This window comes from Thunnus maccoyii, chromosome 4 (assembly GCF_910596095.1).
Source record: "Thunnus maccoyii chromosome 4, fThuMac1.1, whole genome shotgun sequence".
Classification (NCBI taxonomy): Eukaryota; Metazoa; Chordata; class Actinopteri; order Scombriformes; family Scombridae; genus Thunnus; species Thunnus maccoyii.
In genome coordinates, this window is record NC_056536.1 from 5,294,029 (window position 1) to 5,309,680 (window position 15,652).

Sequence of the window (15,652 nt, forward strand, 5' to 3'; positions counted from 1 at the left end):
AAAACAGCCAGTCACAGACCAGTATCACTGTACTGTGAAACAAACTTTAACTGGATTGATTCAAATACAGTGTAAAAATGACCAGATTCTTATAAAACTCTAATGGAGAAACCACAAAAGTTGTAATTTAAGATTTCTCAAAGTACAAATACATCAGCCAAAATATCAAGTTGAAAAGTAAATTTGCTGACTGTAAAAAATCCTGTGTTCACATTGTCAAGTGAGCTCTTTTTGGAAGAGAAGATCTCACGATGTCAATTGAAAGGAATGGTACAGTAATGATATGCCCCAAAGCTATGAATGTTGTTTTATTGGATTAGAGAGCTGGATACAGTATGTATGACTCACACTCAGTCATGACAGTTAAACTGCAGTGGAAGTTCCCCTCTCAGTCTATAATAGCGCAGAGAATGATGTATCATGTCTGTCTGGAGCTAACTGTTGCTCTGTCCTCTTCTGTGTCTGTCTGTCAATCACCCTGCCCTCTGTCTGTCCTTGTGTGTTTCTAGACAGAACACTGGGCCCTGAGCCATGACTTGAATGGCTGCAGAGGCTGCGAGTGTGATATTGGAGGAGCCCTGGATAACCAGTGAGTGACACCAGAGCTTCAACTCTGGGGCCCATTTCACCAAATTTGCAACATTCAAGCTGTAACTTGTAAAATTAGATCATTTCCACTTGCGTTAATTTTGACACTGTAAACTAATCAAAAGAAGAAGAAAACCATACTTGGAACACATGCATGAGTGTGCAAAAGGACTGTAAGACTTGCAAATTTATCTGCAAATTGTGAGTGACAATAATTTGTGAGACATGACATTGACATTATTTGTGATCCGCGTGTAAACAGTGCTTGCAAATCACTTTTGTGAAACAGGTCCCTGAGTCACAGGTCGCACATTAAATATGAAGCTGTTTCAAATGAGATTACACAGCATGGTGATCACTTTCAAGACTCAACACTCAGAAATCACTTACTATCTCCAGAATAGCAGCTGTTGCTTCATGTGCTCAGATTTATTGGCCTCCACTCTGGGAGCAATAATTTGTTACACCACGTGTTATTAATTCCTAATTTTTTGTGCAACCAGAGGTTGACATCCTGTATTCAAACATTATGTGCTAATTTAGTTCCCTGATGATAATGGAAAACAAACATTTGTCTCTTTTTTTTTGCTAACGCTTAAAACCTGAAAAAATAAATAAAACATATATTTATTCTTTTTGGTAATGACAGTGTTGACTGGTACAAGTCAAAACACTAATAGCCCGATTTTTTTTTTTCAGTGTTGCCACACTAAAAAATAGCCGCCACTTTAATCCAGATTAATACCTCAACAAGTAACTTAACTTTTATTCTCATGACATCATTAGCTCAGTTTTTTAATTTATTCACTACTTTGTTTCATGACGGAATACCCACAAAAGTAATGTCACTCCTATCTGCATCAGTTGCACTTTCAGTTTTGTGCTAATTATTGAATGTTAGCATGCTAACATGCTAAACTGAGATGGTGAACATGGTGAACATTACCTGCTAGACATTAGCATATTTGTCATCGAGTACCTTTATGTTAGCAAGCTGACGTTAGCATCTGACTCTAAGCACAGCTGATCCAAAGTACAGCCTCACAGAGCTGTTTGTGTGCCTATAGACTCTCAGTCTTGTTATAAGAGAGCAATGATTTTAGTAATAGTAAACAGTAATTTTGGAAAGTTTGACTTTAATCTATGATTTACAGTAGAGAGGGCTTAGTTATATAAATTGAAATAGTAATTGTTTACATCATTGATTTAAGGCTAGGCACCCAACATTTGCAGCTAAGCTATAATATAAACCAGTGGTAGGCAAATGGCAGCCCATGGGCCAAATCCAGCCCTCCAGTAAATATTGGGCCCTCTTATGAAAGCTGAGGTTTTTACTTATATAGTAAGTTTACTTATATAGTTTGCATATTTTTTCACAAATCTACTTTAGATAACAAAACAAGCTTGTGTAAATCCCAATGAATATAACCTTGTTACAGCTAATACTATGCCCACAACAGGAGCATTAAAACCAATGGTTTCTTCAAGCTGTTTAAACAGTGCATGGTGCAGAAATTAGGTCCAATAAACCTACAAGAAATTACATTTTAATTCTTTTAGCATCGTGGACCAGAACAGATTTGTTCTTCACAAACACAAAAAAGTGGCGATCTAACAAAAATGGAGTGTTGATTCCGTTTTCTTCTAGGGCTAAGGCAATAACAACAGAACTTTTAATCAACCATAAATGAAACAGGCCGCTGTTTATCATGTGTGGATAACCAGAAAAGTATATCTCTAGTAATCTCTATATCTCTAGTAATATGATCTACAACACAGAAAATATATTCACGTATGATTCATTTTTAGCTAGTATTAAAACAAGTTGTAACTCTGTTAGCTCTCACTTACCAATGGGGAAAATGACATCTGCCATCAGATACAATCCTAAACAATGTTATATATCAGTTTTATTTTTAAATGAATTAAAGGTAATAAACAAAACGTATAGGCCTGAGTTTGCTTAAAGTTGTGGGCCATTTAAAAAACTGGCCTATTGTTGAACCTAATTGCTGACCTCCGATATAAACCATAGCTGTGAAATAACAACTATTGTCTCCTCTATGTGTCCTCTCTAGCTGCTCCATGGAGAGTGGTCAGTGTCGCTGCCGCAGTCACATGACAGGACGCCAGTGTATGCAGGTGGAGTCTGGATATTTCTTCATGGCTATGGATCACTTCCTTTATGAGGCTGAGTTTGCCAAAATGGGACAGGTGAGCCAACCCATATTCTGCATGGGCACACTTTTGTATTGAGTGATTCCATGGCTTCTACAGTTATGACATTTGGTGTTGTATAATTTTTCAATTTGCTTACTTATAAGTTTGGAAATATATAAAATCATATTGATGAAATAAGTTTAATAGCTGTATACATCTGTATATACTCAGGGTTCTGTGTTGGAGACGAGGGAGCACCAGCCAGGTCGCCCTGCCACATGGACCGACATTGGGTTCGCCAGGGCACCTGAGGGTGGCACCCTAGAGTTCCTCATCAGCAACATTCCCTACTCCATGGAATATGACCTGCTTATCCGCTACGAGTCACAGGTGTTTGTGCATTTATGATCTCTGCTGATGTTTCTGAACCTTTCTCAAGACTACAAACATCGGGCACAAAAAAGCTTGCTTAGAAATTATCTTTACATCTATCACAGTGGACTGCTCAGATCATAATGAAAAACTTAACTATGTGCAGCCTTCCATGTACAGAAAGCCCTCCTGACTATTAAGGTAACCAACATTACTTTGCATGTTTGATCCCATTAACTATGAATCGTGTATTTTATTGTACACGTTGAGCATTTTCCAAAGCATTTTATACTCCCCCTTTATACTCCCTTGTTTCATGATCTGACTATTAACCATACGACACTGATTCTATTTAGATGCCCCGGGACTGGGAGGAGGTGCGAATAACAGTGATTCGTCCTGGGCCGATTCCTACCAGCAGCCCCTGTGGAAACACTATCCCAGATGATGACAAACTCACTGTCTCCCTGCCGGCTGGAGCCAGGTTTGTGGCACAAACTCACGTGCAATCACGTACTCACTTCTGCGCTGAATGTAAACTGTGTGCTGACTATGTTTGCTCCAGGTTTGTGGTCCCTCCTCAGCCTGTGTGTCTGGAAAGAGGTGTGACTTACACCCTCCGCTTTGAGTTCAGACGCTATCAGGATGCCAACAGTATCCTGAATGGAGCAGCCAACGCTGTCCTTCTTGTGGACTCTGTGAGATGAATTCCTTTTTCCAATCCTATAAAATAAGCATCTGACATAAATAAATTGCAGTTTTCACTCCACACACTGACATATCCTTCCCCTTTATTTCATAAATCACTGTTCTACCGCTCCAGATCGCATTGATGCCACGCTACTCCTCTATGGAGATGTTTAACGCAGGGGATCCAGCCTCCAACAACAGGAAGCAGACCTATGAGCGGTATCGCTGCCATGAGGGGGCAAAGAGTGTGACCCGCCCACTGATGAGTGACACCTGTGCTAAGCTAATCACCAGCGTGTCGGCCATCATCAATGACGGGGCCTTACGTGAGTGCAAAAAGGCTTACCCAATGTTAATTAAAACACTTCTGCCTTCTTTGAATGACATTTATGTTGTTTACTATGAAGTAGTTTGCAGGTTGATGTGACCCTTACCCTCAGCTTTGACATCCCTGTGGAGGAAACATGGCTCCATTATTTGTATTAATGAAGTTAACATTATTATGATTTTGAAATGAAGAATTTCTAGACGAAATTTCTTCAGATTTTTTTCAACTTACTGCTGACTTGACCATTTGTTCATTGATACTTTTCTCCTCTGCATGTGGAGAAAACCTGATACCTGGTATTGACATGATATTTTTTAGCAATAGATGGAACTCAGAGACATAGAAACTGCTAATAATTCATTCAAATTCAAATACAGACATTTAAATTTCCAATCAGTTAAAGGATAGGTTCACAATTTTTCAAGTCTGTCTTAAAACAATAGTCAGATGCCTAAATGAACATTGAAACAGGTTTTCTTGCTGTAATCATTCCTCCTGTTCATACTGACCATCCCTACATAATGCACTTACAATGTAAGTGATGGGGACCAAAATCCACAGTCCTCCTTCTGTGCAAAAATGTATTTAAAAGTTTATCTGAAGCTAATATGAAGCTTCAGCCATCCAAATGAGTAAAATCAAGTAGATATCTTTCAATGTTACAGTCTGTTAAGTGCCAAAGTCCTTCTTTTCGTTACTATAGTTCCACCGCAGCTCAACAGGGAAACACTGTCTAAGGAAACACAAAGAGGGAATTTGATGCTAAAAAGAATGTAAATGTGGCAGATATCCACTTGATATGACTAACTCAGACGGCTGAAGCCTCATGTAAGCTTCAGATCAACTTTTAAATGCATTTTTGCACAAAATTATTGTGTGGACACACTGTAGATTTTGCCCTCATCACTTACATTGAAAGAGCATTTGAGGAGGATCTTTTAACAGCCAGTATGAACAGGAGGAATGATTATAGCAAGGAAAACCTCTTTCACTGTTCTTATTGGCACCTGACTTGTTTTAAGACAGACTTGAAAAACTGTGAATCTATCCTCTGAAGTTATGTGGGCTTCAAGAAGAAGGGGAGAAAAACTGTATAAACGTTCATAGGATATACAGTGCATCTCTTAGCAATTCTGGCTCTCAGTTGTCAGTCATCTGCTGCCATGAGAAACACCCAGTCACAGTTCCACAAATATTTCCAGAAACAGTTTTATCATCTTTTGAAATATTAAAAACTGTACACATTAGCTGCAGTATCATTATAGTTTCTACTTTCTTACACAAAAAGTGGGGAGAACTCAGACATTCACTCATTTTCAGCTGTAAAGCTGTGCAATATGGCAGATGTGTATAACTAGTAATAATCATGTTAACCTAACAGTATATATACATGTATGTTTTTAGCCATCAGCCTCTATTTGTTCATCTTATTCCCAGAATTATGGTCAATGTCAATGTACAGGATGTTCTCACACATTAGGTTTCAGTGACATGATACCTGTTCTTCTCTGTCCTCCTCCAGTTTGTAATTGCGACCCTCAGGGGTCCATCAGCTCTATGTGTGATGTCCGCGGGGGCCAGTGTCGCTGCAGGCCCAATGTGATCGGTCGACGTTGTGACCAGTGTGCTCCAGGAACTTATGGCTTTGGACCGTCAGGCTGCATAGGTGAGAAATTCATAGTAAATAATGGCATTCTTTTTCTGTTTTCATTTTCCCTTGTGATCCAGACCTGTTTAAGGAGGATATTATGGAACATAACAACATTTTCCATCTGTTTACACTCCTAACCTGGTTGTCTTTTTCCAACTTATGTGCCACTGATTAGTTCTATGCTATGCTGCTAGCGCCCTCTACTGTCTCTGAAAATCCAAAGCCCTTTAAACTATTTATCCCCTATGCCTATTTTGAGTGTCTGTGTTTGATTCTTTCTCCTCTTCTCTTCCTACTCCCTTCCTTACACTTTTCCTCCTTCTGTCCAGCCTGCGGTTGCAGCCTGGAAGGTTCTGTGACTCGGCTTTGTGATAAGTTCACCGGTCATTGTCAGTGCCGCCCAGGAGCATTTGGTCAGCACTGTGACAGATGCCAGGCAGGTCACTGGGGCTTCCCCAGCTGCCGACCCTGCCAGTGTAACGGACATGCTGACGAGTGTGACCAGAGGACCGGAGCTTGCACCAACTGCAGGGACAACACTGGAGGAGACAAGTGTGACAGGTGATGTCTCAGTGTGAAGGTTACCAAGCTGCATGGGACTGAGTTGATAAAATATCATATATTGACATGAGGATGAAGACAGAGATTTAAAGGCTTTGGAGGATAAAACGTTTGTTGTGTTGCTGGCACCAGCCAAATTACAATACGCACAGTAGTGCACAGCCATTAATTATACCATTAATGAAACAGGAGTCATTCAGCAAGCTTCATGGGGAATGAAAATGACAAGGAGTGACACACTGTACTGTAATAAGATGCATCAAAGCTTAAAATGTGCACGAGCAACCAGAATGAGTAGTGAGAGACAGAGACCAGCAGCAGAGTGCAGCAGGTAGAGGCTGGAGAAGGTGTTTATACAGCAGATGTCTTACTTGGATACTGAGGTAAATGCAGTAACCAAATATCAAAAGAGTGCAGTTGCAGCCTGTAGTGATCAAGGTCAATTTCAAACTCTGCTTGCCTTTATAGTCAGACTGAGGACAGTTAATACTGGAATCTGAAGCAATGTCATAAAGCCTAACTTTACTTTTAACGTTATCAAACAAAGAGAAATGTCCTCCCCTCTTCCTAGTAATGTTTTTGTCATATGGCAGGGTGGTACAGCGTTACAGGTTGCGTTTCTCTAAAAGTTGATTCTGGTTCAATTTTTTGTTTAATCACGATTTTGACATGTAATTTACTCTAGTTGTGGATCTCTCTTAGCAGAATAATTTTCAGCCCACCTTATCTGAGATCACTTGTGTGTGCACTATGCCAACATGATGACAGTCTGGAACAGAAAATGTCCTGTGGTTTGAGCAGCAAAATAAATCTGAGATTTTGAAGGTCTTGTAGTCTTTACTTAGCTGAAGTTTGCAATCACATTGGTGAGTTACAGTTCAAAGATACGAGACACAAAATAACACCTCTGTATTATTAAATTCAAATTTTAAATAGTATCTTTTGAACATGTTAATCAACAGAGACTAATTTTGTGACTTATGATGTTCTCCTTGCTTCTTGGTCATTCAAGCTGTGTAGTGTCACTTTTAACTGTGTGAACTCCTTTGTCATTTCTGTAGGTGTGCCAATGGTTACTATGGTAACCCAGTTTTGGGTACAGCGTCCGGTGGTCAGTGTCGTCCATGCCCCTGTCCAGACGGGCCCAACAGTGGACGCCACTTTGCAGCGTCTTGTTACCAAGACAACCGTAACAGACAAATTATCTGCAACTGTAACCAGGGTTACACAGGTAAGCTTATGACCATTACATGATGCTCTGTCGCTGTATTTCTTCCTCTGTCCTTGCTGCCCCACCAATCCTTGCCTTCCGCTTTCTTGCTTTCTTTTTCCCCTCCTCCTCTTCATCCTCTGTAAGTGATATCTGATCAAGTCACAGGTGTGCTCAGATATATCTTTGCAGTTACAATGAATTTCCTGTAGAAATTAATTCTTCATGATTCACGATTCATGAATTTTCTACAGAACCTATGACATTTTGAACATCTATTTAACTTGTTGAACTTGCTGCACACCTGAACAAGTGCATTATACTGCATCATAGTGCTGCATCTTCATCATACACATTGTTTCAGTCATAAAACATTGCTACAAAACCTCATTTGATCCAAATATATAAAGAGTCATTTTTTCTTAAATGTGTTTTATCAAGCCAGAGGGCACATTCACCACAGTGGATCTTCTTGAGCTTAATGAATGAAAAGAAGCAGAATAGAGCATTTTGTGAATATGTACATTGATAAAGACTTGTTTTTAGGAGACTAGAGTTTTGTCAAGGGAAAAGCTGATCTAACAGTACATAGAACCTCAGTGGCTGAGATGAATCTACAAATATGCAAAAAGAACTGTGACTCTACCTTTAGCCAACAACCAAAATTATGAGGCTTCATCCTCTTCAGACTCATAAACATTCCCAACAAACCTAATAGAAATCCAGCCATTATTTTTTAGCCATGCTAGCTGCGTGGCACTAGTGATAGATGGTAATGTCAGTTGGTTGGTCAACCACTTTGGTCCAGACTAAAATATCTCAACAATTATTGATGAAATTTTGGCATTTGGTGATCCCCTAACATTCCCTAGCACTCTTTGTCACCATGTCTCAGCAATTATTGGATCAATTGTCATAAAATTCATTACATTAACGTTACCCTCAGGGTTAATTGTAATAATTTTTCATCAAGTGCAATCATCAAGTCGAAAAATATCATTTGCCAAGATGTGTGTTTACAACCAAACACCTGCAAAACTAATGACAGTTCCAGCAATCTGTACTTTGCCGTTAGTGCTAATTAGTGTTAATGTGCTAAACTAAGATGATGAACACGGTACATTATAACATTATACCTGCTTAACATCAACATATTAGCATTGTTACTGTGAACATGTCAGCATTTAGTTCAAAGCACAGCTGTGCCTAAACACAGCCTCACAGAGCCACTAACATGTCTGTGGACTGTGTCCCAATTCCATACTTCATACTATTTCTAAGCATGTTTTGACCATATGTAGTGTGTTCACACTGTTAAAGCGAAAAAATAAAGTATACTTAAAACAGTCAGAATGCATACTAAAAAAAACCCCACAGATTTTTGAGTGTGTCTCTCTAAGTGCAATGCATAGAAGAATTAAAGGAGCTGCTCACAGCTGGAAAATATAGAAATTGTGAATAGTGGTGAAACAGTTCCTTGAACATCTCAGACACCAAAACATAACTATTAAAATTTAAGAAAATCATTTTGCGGTCTCGTACATTTGGAAGTCACTGTTGATTGATGTCAATGGCACATGTATCATTTTCTGTTAGTATAAAACAGTTACGTGCGTTGATTTCTGTTTTTTATTTTATTTTTATTTTTTTAGTTTATTATAATTTTTTATACTCTAAAGATATTAGATTAGTATATGGTATATACTATATACTGTTAGTATGTAGTATGGATTTGGGACATATCACATGTCTTGTTTTTGAATACTTTTTCATGAACAAAATGTTTGATCAAGTTGTGCTCTGAAAAAATGTGGCTCCTCCAGTTTACCTGTTGAGTCAATTACAGACAGTATTTTCAACTCCAGAGCAACTCTAAAAGTATAATAAAACTCCAGTCTTCTACCTTGCATGACAAGGCAATGGTTATTACCAAAATGAGGTAAGAGTACTGTTTCTCAATGGGCTCTGGTGAATGGTAACCTGTGTCATTTCCTCCCTCCCCTGTATTACTTGCACAGGGATTGTTAAACACTCGGGGGCGACCGTTTTTAAGTGTGAGTAATGATGGTTGACCCCATCCTTCTCCTCCTTTTCCATATTCCACCAACCCTACCCTTCACTCTTGCTGACTCTTGAGAACTGGCTCAAAAAATAATGTCAAATCCATTTAAATGGTTTCCTGTGTTTTGTACAAAATTACCAAATAATTTTCCCTAAAATCGGCCGACCACAAAACTTTCTGAGGCTCAATGTAACAGTTTGTTGAGTGATTGTGTCAAAAAGTATGGTTTCTATCCCACACTTGCTCAAATCAGTTGTGCCTTCAAAGTAAAAAGGGTGAGAAAGGTTTGTACGCAGGTGTTGGTTGATTCTGAGTCTGGGTCAGCTTCTGTCTCCTCTGCTTAGAGTAGGTTTAACTGCCCGTCTGAATGAATGATGTTGGGAGGTGGTTGGGCAGTCATTTCCCAGGGAGAAAGATTCCATACAGCCATAATAAGTACACTAATGTCACTTTTTTACCAGCCTTGTTTTCAGATGAAACACTGTATTTTATAACCTGTTAGACCTGTTAGTCTGTTGATTTAAGCAACAGGGCACCCACTTTCAAAAGTAAACAAGGAAGTACAGGAACACAGAGGTAGTGGACTGTAGCTGACTACATTTACTTTCCCAAATTTCCCTTCTTTTATTCACTGCTACTCCTTTACTTTTTACTTCTACTTTGCCCCCTCTCTCTTTCATTCCTGTCCTCTATCTAACTTTCTCTTTTTTTCTGTTTCTCTCATCTAATCCTTCCTGTACTTGAGCTTTTACTCTACCAGCACAGCCCTATTCCTTCTTTCTCTAATTTCCTTCTGTGCTCCTTCCTGCTGGACACAAATATGCCAGGTATTTCTTCTTTTGAGTTGAAAATAAAGGGACAGCCAATTAGAGGAAAAAAAAACCAAACGAATGGCTCACTGGCTAAAGGATCGAGTAGTCTGCCTGACTATTATTGTAGCTGTATGGTACTCTTCTGCAGCGTGGAGAGATTGTGGAACTCTGCTAATTTAAAAACAACAGAAGGGGTGTATGAACTATAACTAATGAGAAAGAACTATAAAGGAGGGAGTCTCTGTCTGTCTGTCTGTTCTTTGCTACTTCATACTTGGCGGGTGTATTGCTGGGGACCCAAGGAAGTGCAATGTCAAGTGTGAGCTCATTATAACAGATAAATTATTGAGAATTATTAAATTTCTATGTAATAGTTTCATGTTGTTGGTATATATACTCATTCACAACTCACATCAACTCCATAAATTTTTCTGTGCGCTGAAGCAGCAATTCCAGAGGCCAAGCAATCGACACGTTCTGAAAAGGCATGTTTTGAATGGGCACTGCACTAGTTTTTATATAATTAAAAGTGTTAAGTAACAGCTGGTTTAAAATCCATCCAACAGAACACATTTAGAGGGCTACAGGTGGTGTTAATGAAGGGGTACCTGATCTCATCTGACAATGTTGTGGGGGTACGTCAGACAAAAAAGGTTGGGAATCACAGGTCATTTATATTATCAAAAAGTATAATATGTTCTGTATAATCCACTGAGGGTGTGATGACACTTAACTAATGAGAGCTGGACAATCAAACCCCACTGAGTGATGATTAACAAAACTGATTCTAGTAACATGCTACTAAGCCAAGTGCTTAACATGTTTATTTCAATGGACATGTCCACTGAAAACCATTTAGCCCCAGTCTAGGACTTAGCAAAATCCAGTGACTGTCAATACATGAATAGGGTCCTCATTACTTTTTAAAACAGAGATTAGATGTTGATGCTGCTCCTGTTATGCTACAAGTTTCCTGCTTCAAACGCCCTAAAAACAGCTTTGGATATCCTGTAGAGCACTTCATCCACACTCATGGCAGAAATATTAGTAGTTGTGCATCTCATTGTAACTTGTTCTCAGTCCTATGTGTTTTTTCTCCTAATTCAGGTGCCCGATGTGAGAAATGTGCCCCGGGTTACTATGGCAACCCCTCTCAGCCAGGAGGGCGCTGCCAGCCGTGCCAGTGCAACAACAACATAGACATGTCAGACATGGATGCTTGTGACAGACAGAACGGAGAGTGCAGGAAATGCCTCTACAACACTGAAGGCCCCAACTGTGGCATCTGCAAGAGTGGCTATTTCGGGGATGCATCCCGACGCAACTGCAGGAGTGAGAAACTTGTTCATCAAAAAAACATTTCATTCCATGCTAATGTTGTTCTTACAGATCCAACCATGCACAGGATTTGAATACCATGATAATGACGCACTTCTTTTTTGCCTATTTGCCTGTCAGAATGTGTATGTAACTTCCTGGGCACTGAACGCAGCCAGTGTATGGACCGTGAGGAATGTGTGTGCCAGCGTGCCACAGGCCAGTGCCAGTGTCTACCAAACGTCATAGGTCTGACATGTGACCATTGCACTCCCAACCACTGGAACCTGGCCAGTGGGAAGGGTTGTGAACCCTGCGCCTGTGACCCCAACAACTCTGTCACCTCCTCATGTAATGAGGTAGGGGACACTTGGACCTGGAGTCATTGTTTTCAAAGTGTGAATATGATTTCATACTCATTGACAATAATTGATGTGGCATACTTCTATTTTTCAACTTTCTGTCATACAGTTTACAGGTCAGTGTCAGTGTCGCGACGGCTTCGGAGGGAAGACCTGCACAGACTGTCAGGAGAATTACTGGGGAAACCCCAGGACACAGTGCAGAGGTTAGAAACATAAAGACATAATGCAAGCTCTTAGGAAACGGTGTTGTAGCTGTCATGAACATGATGAAGAGACTAAAGTACTTGATGCAAAAGCGGAGTGCTCTAGCTGCTCACTACATCTCAGAACAGTGCAAAAATCAATATAGACTGTGGTGTAGCCTGACCGGAGTGGCTGGTCACTTGGTAGGAGGCAGACACAGGAAACCTTATCCAGGTATCACAAGGTGGTTTATTTACAAGAAAAAGTGGCACCATGCTACACATGTAACAAAACAACAAAAAACAAAAAATTATGTACAAAACAAAAAAACAACTAAATAGTTAACTTGGCCTAACTGATCAAAACTCAACTCATATCAACTGAACTTATATTAACTTATCATCATGTGCACACAGCTACACACTGATGTACTAACCCCCCGACAGCCAAAAAGCAACTGCTTAAATAGACCCTTCCATCAGCAGTCCATCAGAGTCAATCTGGGCTGTACCATTGCTGCAGGTGCATCCCATGTCTCTGCTAAAACAGGTCAGAGATAAAGTTATTCACTCTTACCAATCTCCATGGTGAAACACTTCATCATAGCTCACCACACAACACACTTCCAACCATACATACACTGATCAAAGTCACAGTAAATAACTCACTTAACATAATTAACTACCACCCCGCCACATTATCCAACCCAGTGACATCACCAATGATGTCACCCAGTGTATAAATACAGGCCATTGTTGGGTGCCTCCTCCTTTTGTCTGTGGAGCACATGGTGAGTATGGTAAGTAACACAGAAAGAATAGAATTGAATTATGAAATGCAGACTTAACCCAATAAACAATAACTAAACTTAACAATACTTGTCGGTGTTTTACTTTAACCAAAAATGTTGCTGGTATGTGAACTGTAACCAGACATAATGCAAACCACAAACAAACCCGGGATAGTATGTGTCTGCAAGTTACAGATTGATCATAAACATGTGGCTAAACAAACAATTACCAAGCATGGTTAAATTTGTGAGCTATGTGGCATTGATGGTGAAAGTAGGGACAAATGGTGTATTCTCACCCACTTTGTCACATACCCCCCCCCTTAAGACCGTTACTCCTCAGAGTCACGGGACAGGAAGTCAGCAATGACGTTCTTATTTCCTGGTCTATACTGGACCTGAAAACGATAAGGCTGGAGAGATAAATACCATCTGGTGATTCTAGCATTAGTGTCTTTCATTTTATGGATCCACTGCAATGCCCGATGATCAGTCTCCAGAACAAACTCTTTACCAATGAGGTAATATTTCAAAGTGTCTAAAGCCCACTTAATAGCCAGAGCTTCCTTTTCAATTGTTGAGTACCTCATTTCCCTTGCGAAGAGTTTTCGGCTGATGTACTGCACAGGCAACTGGTTTCCATCACCTCCTTGCAGTAACACAGCTCCAAGCCCTACTCCAGAAGCATCTGTCTGAACAGTAAAAGGAAGAGTGAAATCTGGACATTGCAGAACTGGTTCTTGACACAAACAGTTTTTCAAGTCCTTGAAAGCATTCTCACTTTCCTGAGTCCACTTAACCTTTACTGGGCTTGATTTGCGAGTCATCTCAGATAGTAAAGCAGATTTTGATGAAAAGTTGGGGATGAGTCGGCGATACCAGCCTACTAACCCCAAGAATGACCGTAGCCTCCTCTTGGTGTTAGGTAGTGTTGAAGCTGCAATCGCCTCTACCTTTCCTACCTGAGGCCGAATGCCTCCACCCATAACCCAGGTACTGGACTTCCGACTTAGCAATGTGACACTTCTTGGCATTGATTACCAGACCAGCACTCTGAATGCGTTGGAAGACATCACCAAGATGTTGCACATGCTCCTCCCAGGTCCGACTGAAGATAACAATGTCATCAATGTAGGCTGCTGCATAGCCCTCCGCTCCTCTCAAAACTTCATCCACCAACCTCTGAAACGTTGCTGGTGCTCCGTGCAAACCAAAGGGCATCATATTGAATCTGTACAGACCGCTTGGAACTCTGAATGTTGTGAAGTCCTTTGAAGATTCTGTTAAGGGCACTTGCCAATACCCTTTGCAGAGGTCAAGGGTCGTTAGGAAGTTAGCGTTTCCCAAACGCTCAATCAGTTCATCAACCCTTGGCATTGGATAGGGATCAAAGGCAGACACAGCATTCAACTTTGAAAAGTTGACACAAAACCTCAGTTTAGGATCATCCTTCTTTGGAACCAACACCACAGGGCTACACCACTCACTGCGAGAAGGCTCGATGATTCCTGTAGCCAGCATCTCCTCCACTTCTTGCTTGAGTTCAGGAACAAGCCTGGCTGGAATACGGCAGGCGGTGTCCCTGATTGGCTGCTGTTCCGATGAACGCAAACGGATCTCATGTTCAATGAGGTGTGTACAACCTGGCTTTTGACTGAAGAGCTCTTTTGCCATGTGGGCTTGCAGCTCCTGCCGTTTATCTGCCGCCAGATGACTTAAATCTGGTAACACTGGCGTCTCAATTGTAGATGGAAAATACTGCTCCTGAAGCTCTTCCTCATCAACAACTGTACGTGCCCAGAAGGTTGTAGACTGCTCTGGTTGTTCTACCCACTCTTTCAGAAGGTTTACGTGGAAGACTTGATGCCTTTTCCGGCGGTCTGGCAAAAAGAGCTCATATGTGACTGGGCCTGTCTTTTTTGTGACCTTGTATGGCCCCTGCCACTTGGCAAGGAGGCCACTGTCAGCCGTTGGCAGCAGTAGGAGAACTTTCTGGCCCTCCTGGAAAACTCTCCATCTAGAAGCCGTGTCATACCTCTGCTTCTGTCGCTCCTGTGCTTGGCCCAGATTACCATTGGCCAGTTCTTGAAATTGGTCCAGTTTGTCTCTCATCTTCAGGACGTATGAGAGCTCACTGCACTGCTGTTGTGGCATGGGGCCCTCCCAGGCCTCCTTCAAGACATCCATTGGACCCCTCACTGAATGTCCATACAGCAGCTGAAAAGGTGAAAACCCAGTTGATGATTGTGGGACTTCTCTATACGCAAACAACAAGAACGGAAGCCACTGGTTCCAGTCTGACCCTGAATCATTCACAAATTTCCTCAGCATGGACTTAAGAGTCTTATTAAAGCGCTCAACGAGGCCATCTGTCTGGGGATGGTAGGGACTGGTCTTCACACCCTGAATCCCCAGCAGCCTGTACACCTCCTTCAACAGGCTTGAAGTGAAATTGGTGCCTTGGTCAGTGATGATCTCCTTTGGGATTCCAACTCTGGAGAACAGCTGAATGAGGCAGTTGACAATCTGGCGGGCCTTAATCTTCTTCAAAGGAAAGGCTTCA

The 15,652-nt window shown here is 40.9% G+C and overlaps 1 protein-coding gene across 1 annotated transcript in view; it reads left to right on the plus strand.

Annotated features, from left to right (window-relative positions):
* lamb2 (laminin, beta 2 (laminin S)) overlaps positions 1-15,652 on the plus strand; it is a 67,649-nt gene that overhangs the window by 39,119 nt on the left and 12,878 nt on the right. Inside the window, exons 13-24 of the mRNA XM_042407943.1 lie at positions 510-589; positions 2,667-2,802; positions 2,980-3,138; positions 3,477-3,604; positions 3,686-3,818; positions 3,944-4,136; positions 5,661-5,804; positions 6,119-6,350; positions 7,412-7,581; positions 11,542-11,766; positions 11,893-12,110; positions 12,223-12,319. Of these exons, the coding sequence (XP_042263877.1) occupies positions 510-589; positions 2,667-2,802; positions 2,980-3,138; positions 3,477-3,604; positions 3,686-3,818; positions 3,944-4,136; positions 5,661-5,804; positions 6,119-6,350; positions 7,412-7,581; positions 11,542-11,766; positions 11,893-12,110; positions 12,223-12,319 (1,915 nt within the window). The remainder of the gene's footprint in view (positions 1-509; positions 590-2,666; positions 2,803-2,979; positions 3,139-3,476; positions 3,605-3,685; positions 3,819-3,943; positions 4,137-5,660; positions 5,805-6,118; positions 6,351-7,411; positions 7,582-11,541; positions 11,767-11,892; positions 12,111-12,222; positions 12,320-15,652) is intronic.